A 20,736-nucleotide genomic window follows, 5' to 3' on the forward strand; every position below is an offset into this window, starting at 1 on the left:
TTTACGTCTAGGGAAGACTGACTTCTATCCCATACTGACAATAATACTTGTTGTAAAACTCTGGAGTGAACCCTGGACCAGTTGACCACGGAGAAACAGGCTGACATCTGGCCCAGAATCCCCATAGTCTCTCTAACAGAGACCCAACTTTTCTTCTGAAATCTCTTGACGGAAGAAATTAGATCTGTCCTCTTACTGGAAGGTAAAAAAGAACAACATTTGCGGGAATCTAATAAAACTCCCATAAAAACGTTGTGTCTGGCCGAAGACTTGATTTTTCTAAATTAATCAGCCATCCCAGATCCAAAAAGAGACCTAGCGTCTTGTCTAGATGTTGTTCCATAGTCTCGGAATTCCCCGAGACAAGTAATAAATCCTCTAAATACGGTATTATACAGAAACCCTGGTTCCTAAGGAATCCTATCGGTTCTATCATTACTTTGGGAAAAATTCATGGGGCGGCTGAAATGCCGAGCGGCAGACAAACTGAAGATGGACAGTTTTTGACTTCATTCTGACTGCAAACCTAAGATACTTCTGATAGGCAGGATGAATAGGAATGTGAAAGGACGCATCCTTCAGGTCGATCGTACACATTACCTCTGGCTGACTGATCAACGGCATTGTGGAGTTCACGGTTTCCATTTTGAAATGGCGATTATATAATTATTCAGGGATTTTAAATTAAGAACCATTCTGAAAGAACCAAAAATAATGGCGAATAATACCCAAACCCTCGCTGTGATGAAGGGACCGGAACCACCGCCCCCATCTGCAACAGGTTCCCTACCCCTTCTTCTAATCTGGTTTAGGGGGGATTGGTTTGGGGTAACCAAAAACTTCCTAGGAGGCAGGGAATCAAACTCAATTCTATACCCTGACGAACAAATTTCCAACACCCAGGGATTCTCAGTAACCTGAGGCCATCTCCCTGCGAACTGGCGTAACCTGCCCCCTACCGGAATTGTTGGATTATTTTCGTTCTGGCCTTGATGGAAAGAAAGGTGGAGATTTACCCTTACCTCCCTTTGCGTAGTACCACCTGCCCGTCTTGCCTTTGCCTGTTTGGCCTCTGGAATGAAAGGACTGCCTGAACCCTGTGCTGCTTCTGGCAGAGACATCTGATGGGAACCCCTTCTTCTTGTCTCCTGGCTTTTCCAGAATTTTGTCCAGCACAGGACCAAATAGGTATTCCCCTTGGAAGGGAATTGAGCACAACTTGTTCTTTGAAGCGGTGTCACCCGACCATGCTCGGAGCCACAGCGCACGCCTAGCGGTATTGCATAATGCAGCATTTTTTGCTGAAAACCGGACCGATTCAGCCGAAGCATCGGCCAGAAAGCCTGTGGCTTTTTGTAGCACAGGAATGCATTCCGCTAATTCTTCCCTTGAAGTTTTCTGCCTCAAATGCGACTCTAATTGTGACAGCCATATAAACAAGCAACGAGCGACTGAGGTAGCCGCTATGTTAGCGTCTATCAGGTTAGCTGTAGTCTCCCAACCATGCTTGAGGAGCTCGTCCACCTTCCGGTCCATGGGATCCTTAAGCTGGGAAGCATCCTCAAATGGGAGTGCTGTCTTTTTAATTAATTTAGCGACTTGAATGTCGACTTTCGGAACTGTGTTCCATAATTTAGTTTCGTCAGTGGGGAACAGGAGCCTGTCCTTGAAGTCTTTGGACATTGACAATCGGTTCTCTGCCTTTTCCCATTCATCTTCCACCAGTTGTGTTAGTGTTTGATTAACGGGAAAACACTTGCGCCGTCTTGTTCTCAGCCCGCCAAACATCTCGTCCTGCACGGACCCGGGTTATTGGACGTCTGACACTTCCATTGTATTACGAACTGCTGTTATTAGTTCTTCTAAGTCCCAGTTTGAGAAGTAATACTTTTTCTCGTCATCCTCTAAGAGGACCGGCGTGGACAAGTCTGAAATTTCACCCTCAGACATATCCAAGTCTGACTCATTGGAGTCCGAAGAAACCAGGACCTGCGTTCGAGCCCTTTTTACAGGCCTTGACGGCCCAGGCTTAGGTTGGGAAGCAGAATCGGTTCTGATTGCCTGGACTTCCTCCGGCACCATCAGGCAGACACCTTCCACGAAGGATTGTGGTTCCTCTAACAATTTTAGACGTAACTCGACACATACAAGTTTTTTCGTCTTATCCTCCAGTTTTTTGGCGCATAATGCGCCCTTCCTGAGCCTTCTCTTAGATTCCATTTTTTGGATGCATCCTTCTGCAATAAGAGTTTTTTTTGTCCAGGTGGACTATTCACACTTGCTGCACTTCCCCGGTCTCCTTCCACACTTTCCATTCTTCTGCAGAGCTGGTAGGAAGAATTCTGAGCAGTTTTCCCAAAAGGGTGAGCTGCAAGGGAAAGCACGCCTTTTATTATGAATTTGGCGCCTCTAGGCGCGTTCCCAGCGTCTGGGTCTGCCCCGGCGTCTAATGTCATTTGCGGCATGCCCCCAACGCTTGTGCACATCATCAGCAAGCGCGGCCGACGCGGCGCGTCTCCGATATGGCCGACCAGCAGCCGCAAGCCACCGCCGACACGGACAGCGGTTGCAAGCCATCCCAGCAGGCGCGACCCAGCGACGTCCAGACGGGTAAGGAAGGCTGACAAGTGGGTGTCTGGGCTTGTTGCAGCAGCAGAAGCCAGTCCCTCTTTCAATCATGTTTCTTTTTGCCTCCTCCGAAGGGATGCCCGGCATTTGTGGAGGGGCCTTCTGCTCCAGCAGGAAACCACCAGACTTTCCCCCGCAGGGATGTGCGACATTTGCGGGGCGGTGGCGCAAGAGATCTGCCGAATCCCAGTAAGAAAAAATCCATCCTCGGCATACATGGAACTCTCCCCATTGGGACAGGAAGAACACTGGAGAATAGCGGTGGGAGGCGGCCTTCTAAACTCTCCTCTTCCTGTCCCAACGAGGTCAAAGTGCAACCTCCATGTGTGCCGTCACGATGGACGAAGTGGGAAAAAGGGATTTCCAACCGATTAACCCTGTAGAAGCAGCTCGGTTTTCTTCAAGCAGCCTTTTCGGGCCAAGTACCAGAGAGGCAGAGGCAAAGGCAAGACAGGCAGGTGGTCCTACCCAAAAGCAGGTAAGGATAAGCCCCCTTTCTATCTCCCCAGATCCGAGCGTAAGTAAATCCGTGGGTCCAGTAGGGGGAAGGCTACCCCAGTTTGCAGTGAAATGGTCCCAAGTTTCGGAAAATCCCTGGATTATTTTTTCAGGGTATAAAATGGAGTTTTCTTTCCTGCCCCCCCTCTCCCCCCCAGGAAGTTTTTTGCTATCCCAGCTCAGACACCCCTTCTTCAAGCAAGATTGGAGGAGGGGGTTATAAATCTATTGCAGACGGAGCAGTTATTCTGGTTCCCTCCTCAGAACGTGGGTTTGGGTATTATTCGCCTGTTTTTGGTGCCGAAACCAAATGGTTCCTTCAGGACTATTCTTGATTTAACCCCTTAGTGACGGCCCTATAGTGTTTTTACGTCCTGTTGTTGCAGGACATGTATGGAGGGAGATAGCGCTGCTATCTGCCTCCATACAGCGCGGGCGCCAGCTGTTTATTCGCGGCTATTAACCCTTTACATGCCGCTGTCAATTCTGACAGCGGCATTTAAATCCGTACGGCCTCCCCACGGTGAGATCGGGGAGCCATGCGGGTGTCATGGCAGCCAGGGGCCTTCTGAAAGGCCCCAGAGCTGCCTTAGCAGACTGCCTATCAAGCCATCCCCATGGGGTGGCTTCATAGACTGCATTACGTCATACTGCAGGAGCGATCAAAGCATCGCTGGTTGTACTCCTCTAGGAGGATTAAAAGAAAGTGTAAAAATAAGATCAATAAAGTTTTAGTAATTATTAAAAAAAATTTTAAAAAAGTTATAAAAGTTCAAAAAAAACCCTTTAGCCATATTTGCAATAAAAAAATCAAAATAATAAACCCAAAAAAGTGTTTGGTATCGCTGCGTCCGTAAAAGTCCGATCTATCAAAGTAATGTAGTATTTACCCCGCACAGTGAACGTGGTCCAAAAAAACCCCATAAAGAACGCCTGAAATGCACTTTTTTGGTCACCTTATCTCCGAGAAAAAATGTGATATAGAGAGAAGCCTGGGTCTGTGAGGGCCACGCGGGTCCTGGGGCAGATGGCAGCCTGGTTGCCCAGGGTCCCTTGGTCCCAATTCCATTCCAGCCCTTTACAACAGGAGAGGTTATCGACCTGGAATAGGAGACAACTACCTCTGGACACAAAGTTCAGGCTGTCAGCGGCAGTGATCAGCAGATTGCTGGTTATCACCGTACAACCTTAAAAAGGGGTACAGTGGTCTCTATCCCATCCGCTCGGATATATATTGGGGCTAGGGAGTCCGGTTGGGGAGCAAAGTTGGCGCTTAAGAACTTGCAGAGTCCAATCATCCAATTATAGGGAACTTAGGGCAGTATGGGAGACATTAAACCAGGCTATAGATCAGGGGCGCAGAAAGCATGTACAAATCCTATATGACAGCGGTATCCTTTATTGGCCACCAGGATGGGACCAGACACTCATCTTCAGCGCTTGTCGAAGAAAATATTCTCCTTCAAGGAAGACAACATAAGATCCCTGTCAGCAGTACATCTAAAAAGCTCCCAAAATACAGTCGCAGACTAAGTCGGGAAAAGCTGAACCCAGGAGATTGGTCCACAAAAATAGACGTGTCTGAAGGAGCGAGGCCCTCCCGGGGCGTCTGAAGGAGCGAGGCCCTCCCGGGGCGTCTGAAGGAGCGAGGCCCTCCCGGGGCGTCTGAAGGAGCGAGGCCCTCCCGGGGCGTCTGAAGGAGAGAGGCCCTCCCGGGGCGTCTGAAGGAGCGAGGCCCTCCCGGGGCGTCTGAAGGAGAGAGGCCCTCCCGGGGCGTCTGAAGGAGAGAGGCCCTCCCGGGGCGTCTGAAGGAGAGAGGCCCTCCCGGGGCGTCTGAAGGAGAGAGGCCCTCCCGGGGCGTCTGAAGGAGAGAGGCCCTCCCGGGGCGTCTGAAGGAGAGAGGCCCTCCCGGGGCGTCTGAAGGAGCGAGGCCCTCCCGGGGCGTCTGAAGGAGCGAGGCCCTCCCGGGGCGTCTGAAGGAGCGAGGCCCTCCCGGGGCGTCTGAAGGAGCGAGGCCCTCCCGGGGCGTCTGAAGGAGCGAGGCCCTCCCGGGGCGTCTGAAGGAGCGAGGCCCTCCCGGGGCGTCTGAAGGAGCGAGGCCCTCCCCGGGCGTCTGAAGGAGCGAGGCCCTCCCGGGGCGTCTGAAGGAGCGGGGCCCTCCCGGGGCGTCTGAAGGAGCGGCGCCCTCCCGGGGCGTCTGAAGGAGCGGGGCCCTCCCGGGGCGTCTGAAGGAGCGGGGCCCTCCTGGGGCGTCTGAAGGAGCGCGGCCTTCCTGGGGCGTCTGAAGGAGCGCGGCCCTCCTGGGGCGTCTGAAGGAGCGTGGCCCCCTCTAGGCTGTCTGAAGGAGCAGGGCCCTCCCGGGGCGTCTGAAGGAGCGGGGCCCTCCCGGGGCGTCTGAAGGAGCGGGGCCCTCCCGGGGCGTCTGAAGGAGCGGGGCCCTCCCGGGGCGTCTGAAGGAGCGGGGCCCTCCCGGGGCGTCTGAAGGAGCGGGGCCCTCCTGGGGCGTCTGAAGGAGCGCGGCCTTCCTGGGGCGTCTGAAGGAGCGCGGCCCTCCTAGGGCGTCTGAAGGAGCGTGGCCCCCTCTAGGCTGTCTGAAGGAGCGTGGCCCCCTCTAGGCTGTCTGAAGGAGCGAGCCTCTTGATCAGCAGAGAATCTCTCCTCAAAAATATTAAAGTTATCCTTTATTGCGGTAATCAGGCGTAGCCGCCATCTTGGATGAGACGATGCTGCCGCGGAGGGGTGCAGACTTTGCAGAGCGGGGTCACATGGCCGCAGGAGAACTGCTTCTGACAGCGTTCACACATAATGAGTGTGGAGACCCGGCATCGGCTCGGCTCCCTCAGAGCTCAGTGACATGATGGGAGTATGAAGACTAGAAACAACAACCACTGGCTGAGAACAATAAGGCCTAATGGCAGCCTTACCCCCTGTAGACCAGCAGCTGGAGCCCCCTGAGAATGAGCCCGGCAGTCTAGCAGCACCAGGAGGTGAGCAGCAAGCAACCCCAACCTTCCCCAACACTGGGCCACGCCCCCCGTGCAAGAAAGGGAGGGGCCTAAACGAGCCTGAGGCCAGGGGCTCAATTATTAGCAAGGCTGGAGGCCTCCAAGGGTTCCCAGCGTCCGAGGACTGGGGCAGGTAGGGCATGCCCCACAAGACGGCGGATGGGAGTCTTGAGCTGTGGTTGAGCTGATAGCAGCCAACAGTGAGACACACGGAGATGCGGAGCCTGCACCCCGGCACTACCCTGGGGGCTGACCCGGCTGTGAGCCCATGTAGCTCCATACCCTCCTGCAGCTTCCACCTTGAGCGGGTGAATGGAGCCTGGCACTCCTGTGTAGGTCCCACTGTACGCAGCGACCAGGCTGTGCATCTTCCGTGAATCGGGGTGCGGAGCAGCCTGCACGGTAGCCGGGGGCAGCTCGCCTGGACAGCAGTGCCACAATCATCTTCAGGAGTGGGGAGAACAAGTGAGCGACGAGGCCGGAAGGAAGGAAGGATAGGAAGACCTAAACCCACAAATCCTGTTTGTCTTCTCGCAGCCATGCGATGTCTGACCTCCTTGGACACAAAGCTAAAACTGAGCTTCCCCAGCAGGCAGGAAGGGGTAGAGCTGACAGGAGGAGTCAACGTTTGTGCAAGCTTTATGTCGCCTCCTAGTGGCAGCTACTACCCACTGCACGCTGTATCCCTAATATTCCTGAAGAGAAATATTATTGTAGGGTCAGTTCAACAGTCACTGAAAACCTTTTTTGCCCGGACTGCGTCATTTCAGCGTCGGCTGTTCAAGCGGTATCCCAGACTCTGACTACTGACGGCCTATCCTCTGCAGTGAGCAGCCAGTAGTGTGATGGCAGGTATCGCTCTCACTGATGTTAATGGGAGTGCAGCAGTCTATTACACTTCCAGCCCTGACCACCGATGGCGGTGTCCAGCCCCCAGCACTGACAGTGGAGCATCAGGCGATCAGTGGGGACCCCTAGTGGCAGATCCCGGCCAATTAACTATTGATGACCTATCTTGAGCATAGGTCATCAACAGTAGAAGCCTGGAATACCCCTTTAACACGCCCTGTGTATGTATTACACTCTGTTACCCCGTGCTCCAGTATATACACTGAGCAGCACCTACACACAGCTAGAATCCAGAGATTTCACTGAGGCTATATCCAGACGGCTGGGTGCAAGTTCAGCCTGTAAAAACCCATGGCACAGTACACTGGCAGCGCCCACCCCATATACTGCTTGTCCGACTATGATGGACTAGCATGGGGCACGCAGTGATTATTTTTTCATCAGCCCGTATGATTAAAGTGAATAGCCTAATTGGCTATAATGGGTCCTGGTGTTGTGCAGGTAAGACACCCCTACCTATGGCAAATGGAGGACCAATTATGGAGGTCTGATGACTGAAAACTGAGAAGATACATAGAAGGAAACCTGAGAAGACTGCCGGGACGCTAGGAGCCAGGGAGTGGACCGTGATGGAAACGCCGAGGCTCAGGGTGCTGCTAGTGGATGCACTACAGTCCGTCTAGTTGGAACGGGGACGCTGAAGGCTGATGACCTTCCTCATGGATGAGCCGCTCAGAACTTATCCCTTTATGTACATAAACACATAATACACAAAATAGTTATTGGTAATCATCCTGCATGGAGATCTGGAGCCCCGTTACCTCTGTAGGGTCATCACCTGATCCCAGACTTGTAAGGGGAAGCTCCTGATATACGCACCCCACATCGAATTAGCTGCAGACATGGAGAGGCTCGTTTAAGAAGCTAAACAGGAGCGGACCACCAGGGTGGTCAGTATGCTGGGTAGGAAATGGGTCTAGACCTTACTAGGCCAATACTAACTGGCAGGGCACCGGCAAGAGCCTGTGGGATAAGGATACCCAAGTAGACGGTGACAACACAAACTGCTCTGGTTACAAGGCTGCCGTTGGATGGAGTAAGGAAGTGTAATCACCCGTGGTCGCCATGCCGGAGCGCAGACAAGACGATGCTCTAGGAAGGGTACCGCTCTACGATGCACTGCATGAAGGCAGGAGTAGCTATAGAGCGTCTCCAGCTTCACCGATGACGGGCGATTGTCAACCGTGTGATAGAGCCCTGATGGCTCTCTATATTCTGCCCCGGGGAACACATAATGCGGGGACCTAAGATCTGCTGTGGGAGACAGCATTGCACAACACCGCCAGAATGCCTCCTAGGAAGAGGAGTAATGCACTAACCAGGGTCAGCGAACGGTGCCCAGCGAGAGGGATGAGGAGCTCCCACCAGATCCCCCATACCAGGGACGGCATAAGGCGGGGACTCTTTTTTGAGCCCCACCTGGAAGCGGCTGCTAAACGGGCCACGGGGCCCATACAGGTCTAGAAGCCGGGGGCTCTAATTCACCCCCTCCGGCACCTCGGGAGACTAGTCCCACAGGCTGGAGGCTCCAACCCAGCAGGAAGGGATAAGCGCAGGGAAGAAAGGTCCCGCTAGTGGGCCCCGGCCCATGAAGGTATGACGGCACCGCACCGAGGAGTGGGGGGGGTGAGAAGCAAGGGACGAAGGAAAGGGGACGAGGAGTGGAGGGGTGATGAAGGAATACTCATCTAATCCTGTCTGCTCACCTATCTTCGTCCTCTTCGCTTTGGCTTCCCCGGGTACCAGCAGGGTCACCGCTTCAGCAACCGTCCTCGGATATGAGAGGTCGCTGGAAGTGGGAGGAGCAGTCAGGAATCTCTGGTGACCCCATGGCTGTCGGGAACAGAGTGGACTTTTATTGCCCCCTGTTCTGCTTTTTCTTCTTGGAGGAGGGGGTAGCAGTGTGCACGTACAGCATTATTCGCCCCCTCCCCATTTGGGGGCTATCTAATCGCTGATGCCCAACTACAAGGGAGAAAGGAAAAATAATAAAGCAGGAGACCTGCAGAGCAGGAAGGTCTGCCTCCATACAGAAGGAAGACATTACTTGTGAACTGCAGTCACGTGGGCCCCGTGGGGTCACCTCACTGACAGGAGGGGGCGGTTGGGACGCGGCATCTCCCTCCATCTGCTGCGCCATCATCCACTATTGCCCCTATCTTACCCTCCGGGTGGACGATGAAGGGGGAAGATGGAGCATTGCTGTGGACTTACTAAATGAGTAGCGCTGGCAGACTGACCAGAGCTACCACAATCTACAGTGTGTGAGGGAGACCGGACGGCATGGACCTGCCGTCACTTCAGTTAGACCCGTTGACTATCTAGTCCAATCAAGCAAACCTTACTTAAAGGGGGAAAACACCGTTGATGAGCTGTGCTCCGGATAGACCATCAATAGTTCTAGCTGCTGCATTCCTTCGCCAACAATGCAGGACCTGATAAGGTGCAGAGCCGGCACAATCGCCGTAGACCCTAATGTCATGGAATATAAAGGGTTAAGTTTCAGAATGCAGTAAGTGTATGTTTCTTACCTTGTATTGGACTATTGGCCCTTAAATAGAAGACTAAAACCTATGCTTTGTAGGGAACTAGGATTGTAAGATAAGAAGTCAACAGACAAATTAAATAATGCTAAGCTATGTTAACAGAGAAGACACAGAGCGATAGCAGAACTATTGTCTAATGCAACAGCAATATCCTGACTTAGGTAATTCTGTGTGTGAGACGGGCCTTAAGAGCTCTGAGACTATTTGGTAGATGTCAATAAGCCTTATGATCAATCAGCTTTGTCACCTATGTAACACTAATCTTTGTACCAAGTAACTCTTGAATCCGCCTTCTTCTTTCTGTATAAGAGTTGGTAATGTTCATAATAAAGTAGAATTCATTGAGTTCTCATGGAGAAGTGTCTTGACATAACATGGAGTGATTTCATGCTATTGATAGATAATGCTAGCAAATCTTCTCATCACGGGCTTCCATATCTACCAATTTGGCACCTGGCAACGAGGTCATCAGATCGGTACCGGTGTGGTCCGATAACAACAATAAGATGCAGTAAGCCAGACCAGTGCAAACTGATATTAGACTGCACTGGACAAGTAGCTCCTCTAGTCTATAGTCTGGCTTACTGCATCTTATTAAGGTCTACGGCGATTGCGCCAGCTCTGCACCTTATCAGGTACTGCATTGTTGGCTCTTTTCCAGTGACAGATGTAACGCCCCATTCTCCCCGGCGGTCTCACCTCTCCCTTGTGTTACTGTATAACGTCCTCCATCCTCCCCGGCGGTCTCATCTCTCCCTTGTGTTACTGTATAACATCCCCCATCCTCCCCGGCGGTCTCACCTCTCCCTTGTGTTACTATATAACGTCCCCCATTCTCCCCGGTGGTCTCACCTCTCCCTTGTGTTACTATATAACGTCCCCCATCCTCCCCGGCAGTCTCACCTCTCCCTTGTGTTACTGTATAACGTCCCCCTCCTCCCCGGCGGTCTCTTCTCTCCCTTGTGTTACTGTATAACGTCCCCTATCCTCCCCGGCGGTCTCACCTCTCCCGTCAGCAGCTCAATGATCTTGTTGGTGAGCTCTAGGATCTTCAGCTCGTTGCTGCTCTCACATATCACCAGCGGAGGTAGCGGCTCGTTCATGGGGCTCCGAGTCCGGCTCCATTCTCCTGACACGTGGGATGTCTTCTTCACTACTGTGTAGTCCTGTGTAACATAGTAACATAGTATGTTAGGCTGAATGAAGACAACGTCCATCTAGTCCAGCCTGTCTATCCTCCTGTGTTGATCCAGAGGAAGGCAAAAAAAAAACCAAGAGCAGAAGCCAAATAGCCCTTTTGGGGAAAAAATTCCTTCCTGACTCCCTAATGGCAATCAGACTGTTCCCTGGATCAACCCCTAATAGTTCCTACCTGCCTGTATACCAGGATTGATAATTAACCTAAGGTTTATATGCTGTAATATCCTTCCTCTCCAGAAAGACATCAAGTCCCCTGGAGAGACACTAAGATATAACCATGTACATTCTCCTAATTATTCACCTCTCAAGTCAACTGTTTGCTGTTAACCCTTTCCAATTCAAGATTTCCCTGCATCGCCCCCATGTTGGACGAGGTCAGACATAATAATCTTTATTTGGATAGCACCAACCGCTTACAGGCAGGGAGAACAGACAATACAACAATTACATATCATATACAATTAGTTAGAAAAAAACTGGGGTGCTGGTGATACAGGAGGTACTAGGGGGAGGGGGGGAGAGGCACGGGGGGGGGGGGGGGACAGAGGCAGTAGGAGATTACATGTGGAAATCAGTTATTAGAAGGCAAAAGGGGTGGGGCGGTAAGGAGGTGCAGGGGTAGAGGTCGTATGTGATAGGCAGGGTGGAAGGTGTGGGGAGCCATAGTGAGGGGCGGGGGACTAGGTCAGGGGATTTGGTATGCCTCCCTGAAGAGGTGCGTTTTTAGGGCACGTCTGAAGTTCTGTGCATTGGGAATTGTCCGGATGCCTTGGGGTAGAGCGTTCCAGAGGATGGGTGCTGCTCTGGTGAAGTCCTGTAGGCGAGCATGTGAGGTTCGTATTACAGGGGTGTTTAGTCTGAGGGTGTTAGCCGATCGGAGTGAGCGGGCTGGGTGGTGTACGGACAGGAGGGAGGCGATGTATGGTGGTGTACTGACAGGAGGGAGGCGATGTATGGTGGTGTACTGACAGGAGGGAGGCGATGTATGGTGGTGTACTGACAGGAGGGAGGCGATGTATGGTGGTGTACTGACAGGAGGGAGGCGATGTATGGTGGCGCAGCGCCATGCAGAGCTTTGTGAGTGAGGTAGAGGAGTTTAAATTTAGTTCTGCAGTGGATGGGCAGCCAATGCAGCGACTGGCATAATGCAGAGGCGTCTGAGTAACAACTGGATAGAAAAATGAGCCTAGCTGCCGCAATTAGTATGGATTGGAGTGGAGCGAGTCTAGTGCGGGGGAGGCCAATGAGTAGCGAGTTGCAGTAGTCGAGTGGATTAGGGCGACCACGAGTGTCTTCAGCGTGTCCGTGGTTAGGAACGGACATATTTTAGCAATATTTCTGAGGTGCATGTGGCATGTTTGGGCCAGAGATTGGATATGGGGGGTAAAGGAGAGGTCAGAGTCCAGTGTGACCCCAAGGCATCGGGCATGCCGTCGGGGGGTTATGATGGTGCCAGACACTGGAATGGAGATGTTGAGGGGAGGTCGGTTAGAAGGTGGAAAGACAAGGAGGTCAGTTTTAGAGAGGTTTAGTTTGAGAAAAAGGGAGGACATAGTGTTAGAGACAGCGGACAGACAGTCGGTGATATTTTGGAGAAATGGTCCAGAGATCTCACGAGAGGAGGTGTATAGTTGGGTGTCATCAGCGTAGAGATGGTATTGGAGACCGAATTTGTGGATGGTTTGTCCAATTGGGGCAGTATAGATAGAGAAAAGAAGGGGACCAAGGACCGAGCCCTGGGGTACCCCGACAGCGAGAGGAAGTGGAGCAGAGATAGAACCAGCAAAGGAAACACTGAAAGAGCGGTCAGAGAGGTAGGAGGAGAACCAGGAGAGAGCAGTGTCCTTTAGACCAATAGAGTGGAGCATAGTGAGAAGGAGATTATGGTCGACAGTGTCAAATGCAGCAGACAGGTCAAGGAGGATTAGTAGGGAGTAATCACCTCTCGACTTCGCAGTCATCAGGTCATTTGTTACTTTTGTGAGGGCAGTTTCGGTCGAGTGTAAAGAGCGGAAACCAGACTGGAGGGGGTCGAGGAGCGAGTTGTCAGAGAGAAAGCGAGTAAGGCGGGAGTAGACCAGGCGTTCCAGTAATTTGGAGATGAAGGGGAGGTTTGAGACGGGTCGGTAGTTGGCAGCATCAGTTGGGTCCAGGGTTGGTTTATTAAGCAGAGGGGATATGATGGAGTGTTTAAATGAGGAGGGGAAAGTGCCAGAGGTTAGGGAGAGGTTGCAGATTGTGGTAAGGTGAGTAATGAGAGCTGGGGAAAGGGACCGGAGGAGGTGAGAGGGGAGAGGGTCGCTGGCGCAGGTGGTAGGGCGGGCAGTGGAAAGGAGCCTGGAGACTTCTTCCTCTGTCGTTGGTTCTAGCATAGATAGTGAGTAGGTACTGGATGCAGTGCTGATGAAACTGGGATCGGGTTAACCATGCAGCTTTCAGAGATTTCTTTTCGAATGTTGTCGATTTTTTCTTTGAAGTAGGCAGCTAGTTCTCCAGCAGTCAGGTCTGTCGCAGGGGCCTGTTCTTTGGGGCTGAGGAGGGAGTGAAAGGTCTCAAAGAGTTGTTTGGGGTTGTGGGATAGTGAGGAGATAAGGGAGGTGAAATAAGCTTGTTTGGCATGGTGAAGGGCGAGGTTATAAGTTTTAAGCATGAATTTGAAGTGGAGGAAGTCTGCTGGCAGCTTTGACTTTCTCCACAGCCGCTCGGCGCACCTAGAGCACCACCGGATGAAGCGCGTTTGGGACGTGAGCCAGGGTTGCCGTGGTCTGTGGTTGACGGCACGGCTCACGGGTGGTGCCACTTCATCCATGGCACAGCTGAGGGTGGTATTGTAGTGTTCGGCTGCCAGATGAGGGCAGGGAAGGAGAGAGATAGGGGACAGGGAGGACTGAATGGTTTGAGTGAACTGTTGGGTGCAGAAGGACTGGAGTTTCCTAGAGGTGCGATAGATAGGAGGGTCAGGGGAGGTGCCTGATGGAGAAGGAGAGGAGGTTGTGATCCGAGAGTGGAAGTGGGGAGTTAGTAAGGTGAGAAGCAGAGCAGAGACGGAGGAAAACTAAATCGAGAGTGTTACCATCTCTGTGAGTGGGGGAGTCTGAGATTAGTATTAGGCCGAGGGAGGAGGTAAGCGTTAAAAGCCAGGAGACAGAAGAGGAGCTAGAGTCATTAGTAGGGATGTTGACGTCACCAAGGATAAGGGTTGGGATTTCCCAGGATAGGAAGTGGGGGAGCCAGGCAGCAAAGTGGTCTAGGAACAGGCGGGCGGGACCTGGGGGGCGGTAAATAATTGCGACACGCCCTCTTTAAATAAAGAAACCGTGCCCAGCAACACCAAGATGAGACAGAAGAGAGGGGAAATGCTATTGGGGGAGGGGATAGTGAAAATGACCAATCTAGTTACTTCAGTTTATATGAGGCAGCGGACACACACCAGTGCAAACACATGACAAGAAACGGAAGGCTGCACAGCAGATTCAGTAGAAGGGAGGGAGATCAGTCACATTCAGATGGAAGGGAGCAGCGGATGGGTGGAGACATGCTTGTAACGGTATACCGGGCGGCGCTCCATACGTATGCTACAGTATACAGGACAACGCTTCATTGGATACTGCAACATACATGTGCAGAACAGCCTCCGGCATCAGAGCTAGGCAGGGAAGTCCTAATGTTGGACGAGGGGCGACCCTGGATTGGGGATGGGTGAGGATAGCCTGTGGGCTTTTAGGTTTCTCAGCACTCTAACCCGTTTACAAGTTATTCTTCTGCCCAGTAACTTCCTCAATAGAGATAAGTGATCACATGTGAAGAATCCCTCACCTCACCAATCAGCAGGTAGATGATCTCCAGGGTCAGATTTAATATCCTCTCCGCCATCTTCTCTTTATCCTTATGCATCCCTGATGGATCAGTCAGGAAGAGGACCATCGTCTTGTGGAGGCGACTTGTGTCAGGATCTTAAGTGCCGGGACTTTAGCAGAAACACAGCATATGAATGACAGCGTCTCGTTCCAGGATTGCATGCACCGTATATAAACCCTATAGCAGACGGCAGGATGGGGGCGGCCTCTGTACCCCTCCCCCGCGCATGAAATTAATAGGACTCCATGCTCTATCTTATGCATAGCCATTTTTCTTTCCCCCTAGCCATCTTGTAGGCCTCTTTTCCTTATATTTATTTATCTTCTTTCTTGACAAACTGTAGATATTAAATAGTCAATGAGTCTTGAGTGAATCACTAAGGCTTTTGCTCCAGAAGAGAGCTATATGTCCTTTAGGCCGGCTTCCCACGGCCGTGACGGGCTCCACCGCGGAATTCCACGGCGGAGCTCGTCACGGCACCCCCCAGAGACCCCAATACTAACCTCCGTATCCGGCGTCCTCCGTCCCGCATGACGCTTTGGCGCGCATGCGCAATAGAGCGTGTGACGCGGCACAGCGTCATGTGACCCGCTGGCCGCGTCATATGACACGCCCACAGCGTCACATGACGCGGCTGGCGGGGAAGCGGTTTCCCGCTATGTTCCGCTGTGCTACAGCGGAAGATAGCGTAACGGACAGCTTCCATTGACTGCAATGGAAGCCGTCCGCGCGTACACCCGCGATGGAATTCCGCACCGTGAGCATTGAGCTATTAGGTTCAATAGAACCTAATAGCTGCGGGCAACGCAGCGGATTTTTGCCGCGTATTACGCAGCGGAAATCCGTCTGTGGGAAGGAGCCCTTAGACTGGCCGGCGGGTCAAGCTGACATGTTCATAGATGTTCCTAAACATTCTCTCTAAACAACTTATTGTTTACATTTACTGTTCCAAGAAGTTTGTCTTCTCTGCGCCTGCGTGCCTTTGGTTGGCATTTTAGATGTTAAATTCCTTATCTTTATTTATCATATTTTGTTTGTTCCTTTGACCAATGGTAACAAATTAATTATAACAGATTTGAATTATTGTAATTGAAGCATTTGCTCTACAAAAACTGCTGCCTGTCAATCAATAAACAGGTCACTTTGATCACACTAAGAGTTGTGGTGGTGAGTCAATCTCCTGAGCTCAGCTTACCTCTAACTAAGATTTTGGACCAACACTTTGTTACAGTGGTATCTATATATTAGCAGTATAGCCCCCTCTTGTGGTCACTGGCTACGGATGGCATATTTGGGATTTCAGCCGCACTTAGGCAGCGCTGCTGATTAGAGCCACCTGATTGGCTCTTCAGCACCATGTGACTACAATGCGTGCATGCGAATTGCCTTAAGCAGCCATGCACTACACACTACAGTTAAGCAGCTGTGCACGAAGAGCCGTGCTAACCCTAACCCTAACCCTAACCCCCCGCGGGTCTCGTGAAGTAACACTCGTGCACATCTCCAAAGGGGGGTCTGTGCACAGCTGCTTAACTGTAGTGTGTTGTGCACGGCTGCTGAAGGCAATCCGCGTGCACGCTGTGTGGTCACGTGGTGCCGAAGAGCCAATCAGGTGGCTCTAATCAGCAGCGCTGCTTAAGTGCGGCTGAAATACCAAATATGCCTACGGATGCAGGCAGCACAATTAAGTTGCTGTTTACACCATGTCCTAAATATACTTTGAGCATTTGTTAAACATCCATTATATAGACACGTGTGGTCCGCAGCACCTCGTGATGTAATATTTCCACACCTTTATGTCTAGTTTCACATTAAAGTCGCCTTTCACTGTAGAATATTTAGTATTACAGCTTGTAGTTGTTAGTAGTGAATTGTGCGCACTTTACAGCTATTATAGCCTACGGATGTGTTCGGCAATGAGCGGGTTTATATTAACCCCTTAAGGACCAGACACTTCTTAGGGATTTTACCCCTGTGCTTGCTTTACTGCGGTATTTTTTTTCTTCAGCTAGCAACGTTATTTTTGCTGCGTTTTTTCCCAATGACATACAGGGCTATTTTTTTCACTGACTTTTTTTCAGTTTTTTTGCTTTATTGGGGGTAAAAGGCTAAAAAAGTTTTTTCCTTCACTTCTAGTTATTTTTTTAAGATAAAGTACAGGGACGGGTTCCTCATTTTGTTTTGGATGTTTCATATATGATATGTATGGTTCTGCATTATAGGGTGCATACAGTCTCGGCTTTGCGTTATTTCTTTTATGTATATATTTTTTTTTATTCATGTAATTATTTTTTTACCATCTCCGACTCCCGTGACGTCATATAAGACCTCTGGGGGTCATTCACATGGTCTCTTTTTTGTTTTTATCTCACACTTTCCCCTGTAGTTGTGGTATCCATAGAAGTCGCACTCATAGGAGCCCCAGTTACAGGGGAAAACACCCCCCTGTAGTGATGTGGTATGAGGACTTATAAGCTATTGTTTCTCTGTTATCAGCCCGAAGGCTGAAGCATATTATATATTGTTCTGTTTATTACATATGTATCTACCAAATGAAATGTAGCTACTGTATATTAATTTGAGCCTCATTAGTAGTTGTCGGTACATACAGTCTGCTCTGCTATGTATCTAATCTTCTCCTGTGTGATACTAGCTGTAGCTAAGACACGCTGTGTAATCAGACCCCGGGCACCTGGCACTGGAATTCACCCACTAACCCCTCCCTTTACTAAACTTGCTAAAATAAAAGGAAAAACATATTTCCGGGTCTTTGAGTAAAGATGAACCACTAAGCTTTTCATCGGCCGGCCTCGTCGATATATAAACTGCTGGATGTGATGTAATAAGGCAGTCAGGGGTTTGTGAACGCACGGGTCCCTCTGACTAAATGGTGTCGACACAAATAAATCTTTGTTCGCTTCCCACGTCCCGGGTATCCCATCAGGTGTCGCATCGTACATCATTGATAATAGTCACCGGTAGAGCTGATCTGAGTCTGCTAGGACTCTGCAGCTCTGCTGTGCCAGGGCATTCTAGCGGTCACATGACTGCCGGCTCGCATTGTGGAGGAAGCACTTCCACTTTTTAGTACATAGTGCTCGTTGAGTGCTATGTACTAGAGAAAGGAGAAGGCAGAAGGAGTTAAAAAACGCTTCTCCCTTCCCCTTCGGATTATCAGCTGACTAACCGCTGACAACACAACCTGCTTCTGCTTGATTGCAGAAGCAGGGGCTTTATTTCCCCCCGCCGTATTTCTGCTATCGACCAGGATTAAAGCCCAGGACTGGCAAAGTAAATTTACAGCGCTTGGTCCTTAATGGGTTAAAACATGTCCACTCATGGATGGCTTAAACGTGATGTGAACAGCCAGTAAGGCAATGGTGGCCGGCGGTACGTGCTGGAGAGGTGGAGGCTCTGGAACTACAATACCACCGGGTTATTACAGAGGACCCCCGTTGCGGGACCCGCACACCATGTAATGACACTCAAATACAGAAATCTGATATCAATGGAAGCAGACACTCAAAAATGTCCGTTTATCAAACTGTCTGACAGTAAGACGTCCTTGTTGTCCCGAGTAACCAATCACAGCGCAGCGCTCATTCTCACGCTGCTGAGGTACGATGAACACTGCGCTGTGATTGGCTGCTATGGGCAACAAGGGCGTCTTACTGTCAGACAGTTCTGATAAATGAGACAGACTGGCTGCCAACGAAGGCAGGAGAGTGTTTTGTTCTGGATTTTCACGCCTGCCAGTCTGCTATTAGTGTGAACCGCTTGGTGAAGCTCCGCCCAGCGGGCGCACAGTTCATAAGCGGTTCGCCAACATTAAGGGAGAAGGTTGCATCTGCAAGTGAAAGACCCCGTGCGCCCGCCAGGAAGCGTGGAAACAGCGGAAGAATCACCGTCCAAGCGAGCGGAGGATTGGACGTCCCGCCGCCGACTGCGTGGAATATTCTGCGCAAATGTTTGCGATGTTATCCATACTGACTGTAATTGTTACCGGCTCCAAAGCCGGACAACAAAGCGCGGCGCCGTTCTTTCTCCAAGAGCCTACTGACTGTAATGAGAAGCGACGGTGTCATGGAGTCTTTAGTGATGAAGCCGCCTTCCAGCTTCCAGGCAACAAATGGCAGAATGCGGGGGAGGGGAACCCACAGGTCTACCTGGAGCGTATGGGCGACTACCCGCGGTGATGTCGGGGAGGGGAACCCACTGGTCTATCTGGAGCGTATGGGCGACTACCTGAAGTGATGTTGGGGAGGGAAACCCACAGGTCTACCTGGACGGTACGGGCGTCTCCCCGCAGCAATGTGGAGAAGGGGAAACCACCGGTCTACATGGAGCGTACGGGCGACTCCCCGCAGTGATGTGGGGGAGGGGAAACTACCAGTCTACATGGAGCTTATGGGCGACTTCCCGCGGTGATGTGGGGGAGGGGAAACTACCAGTCTACATGGAGCTTATGGGCGACTTCCCGCGGTGATGTGGGGGAGGGGAAACCACCAGTCTACATGGAGCTTATGGGCGACTTCCCGCGGTGATGTGGGGGAGGGGAACCCACCAGTCTACATGGAGCTTATGGGCGTCTCCCCGCAGTGATGTGAGGGAGGGGAACCCACAGGTCTACCTGGAGCATACGGGCGACTCCCCGCAGTGATGTGGGGGAGGGGAAACCACCGGTCTACATGGAGCGTACGGGCGACTCCCCGCAGTGATGTGGGGGAGGGGAAACCACAGGTCTACATGGAGCGTACGGGCGACTCTCCGCAGTGATGTGGGGGAGGGCAAACCACCGGTCTACAGGGAGCGTACGGGCGACTACCCGCGGTGATGTGGGGGAGGTGAAACTACCGGTCTACAAGGATAGCACCGGCGACTTCCCGTGGTGATGAGGGGGAGGGGAAACCACCAATCTACAGGAACCATACGGGCGACTCCCCGTGGTGTTCTACAACCTGTATACAGTGTCTGTCCCCTTCTTCGGTACTGGTGTATTATGTCACCACTGGAAGTTAGGGGTGGCTACATAATACAACAGTATTGACATTGCGTCATGCCCCCAGCTTCTGATTGGCTGGGGGCGTGTCTCACCTCCCAAGTGCCGTCTGGCAGTCAGATGAAACTACAGTGGCGGGGAGCACAGCGGCAGCACTGTTAGCGGGAGCGGACATCGGCTCTGCACAGCGACTGGGGGAGGCAGCTGTCAGCACACAGAGCGGCATACACAGCAAGCGGCCAGGATGGAGCAGACAATCAGCTGAGGTGTTACATCACCCTTGGGATGCGTGGAGCCAGCTTCAGGGAGCTGTTGGGATGGGTGCAGGGGGTGCCATTGCTACGCAAATATTACACTGTAAGCGGAGGGGTAGGGAGCGGTCAGGCAGGGGAGAGGCAGCGTGTTGTAATTTGCAGGTGGGATGGAGGGTTAGGATGAGAGGTAAGTGTAACAGTTAGGCTTATATTATTACACTCACCGTCAGCCTAACCCTCCATCGCAGTGGAGAATCACTGCAGGCTGATGTCGGTCTCCTCTGAGCTCTCCTCAGTCAGCAGCCAATCAGGAGCTGGGGGTGTGAGAGGGGCATTCCTCCTGTCTAACCCCCTCACTTCCGGTGGCGTTAAGGTACGCCAGTACCCCCTTCTTCATCCATGAGGAAACAATCCCGGGGATTCCGCACCTGGACACTACAGATATAGCGCCTTCCACTAGCGGAACAGGAAATCCCACCAGGACGCCCCCCATTACCACAATGAGGTCAGTAGTGATCGATGGCAGCCAGATGGATCGGCCGTGCCGATGCTGACGATAGTGACCCGGACCTCACGCCTTGTGATAAAAGTCTATAAGCCCCCTGGACCACCCGCCATGATCTGCGGCATCCCAGAAGCCCTTGCATCCATCAGTCATGATACGCTACAACATGTATGGCATGAGGGTACCCTGTGTGCGGCACCAGCAGAAGGAGGTGAGTGCATTCTGTATGCAGCTAGGGGCAGGGTGATGAGGGCATCCTGTGTGCAGGGGGGGATGTGAGGGCGCATCCTGTGTGCAGGGGGGGGGATGTGAGGGCGCATCCTGTGTGCAGGGG

At 51.9% G+C, this 20,736-nt stretch overlaps 1 protein-coding gene across 3 annotated transcripts in view; it reads right to left on the minus strand.

Moving 5' to 3' along the window:
- LOC136588326 (zinc finger protein 271-like) overlaps nt 1-20,736 on the minus strand; it is a 93,331-nt gene that overhangs the window by 68,423 nt on the left and 4,172 nt on the right. For all 3 annotated transcript variants that reach the window (XM_066587449.1, XM_066587448.1, XM_066587447.1), the window contains exons 2-3: nt 14,603-14,753; nt 10,591-10,752 (exon numbers count right to left, since the gene is read on the minus strand). In XM_066587449.1, the coding sequence (XP_066443546.1) occupies nt 10,591-10,752; nt 14,603-14,710 (270 nt within the window). In that variant the 5' untranslated portion in view covers nt 14,711-14,753. The remainder of the gene's footprint in view (nt 1-10,590; nt 10,753-14,602; nt 14,754-20,736) is intronic.

Source organism: Eleutherodactylus coqui, chromosome 13, assembly GCF_035609145.1.
Source record: "Eleutherodactylus coqui strain aEleCoq1 chromosome 13, aEleCoq1.hap1, whole genome shotgun sequence".
NCBI classification, from domain to species: domain Eukaryota; kingdom Metazoa; phylum Chordata; class Amphibia; order Anura; family Eleutherodactylidae; genus Eleutherodactylus; species Eleutherodactylus coqui.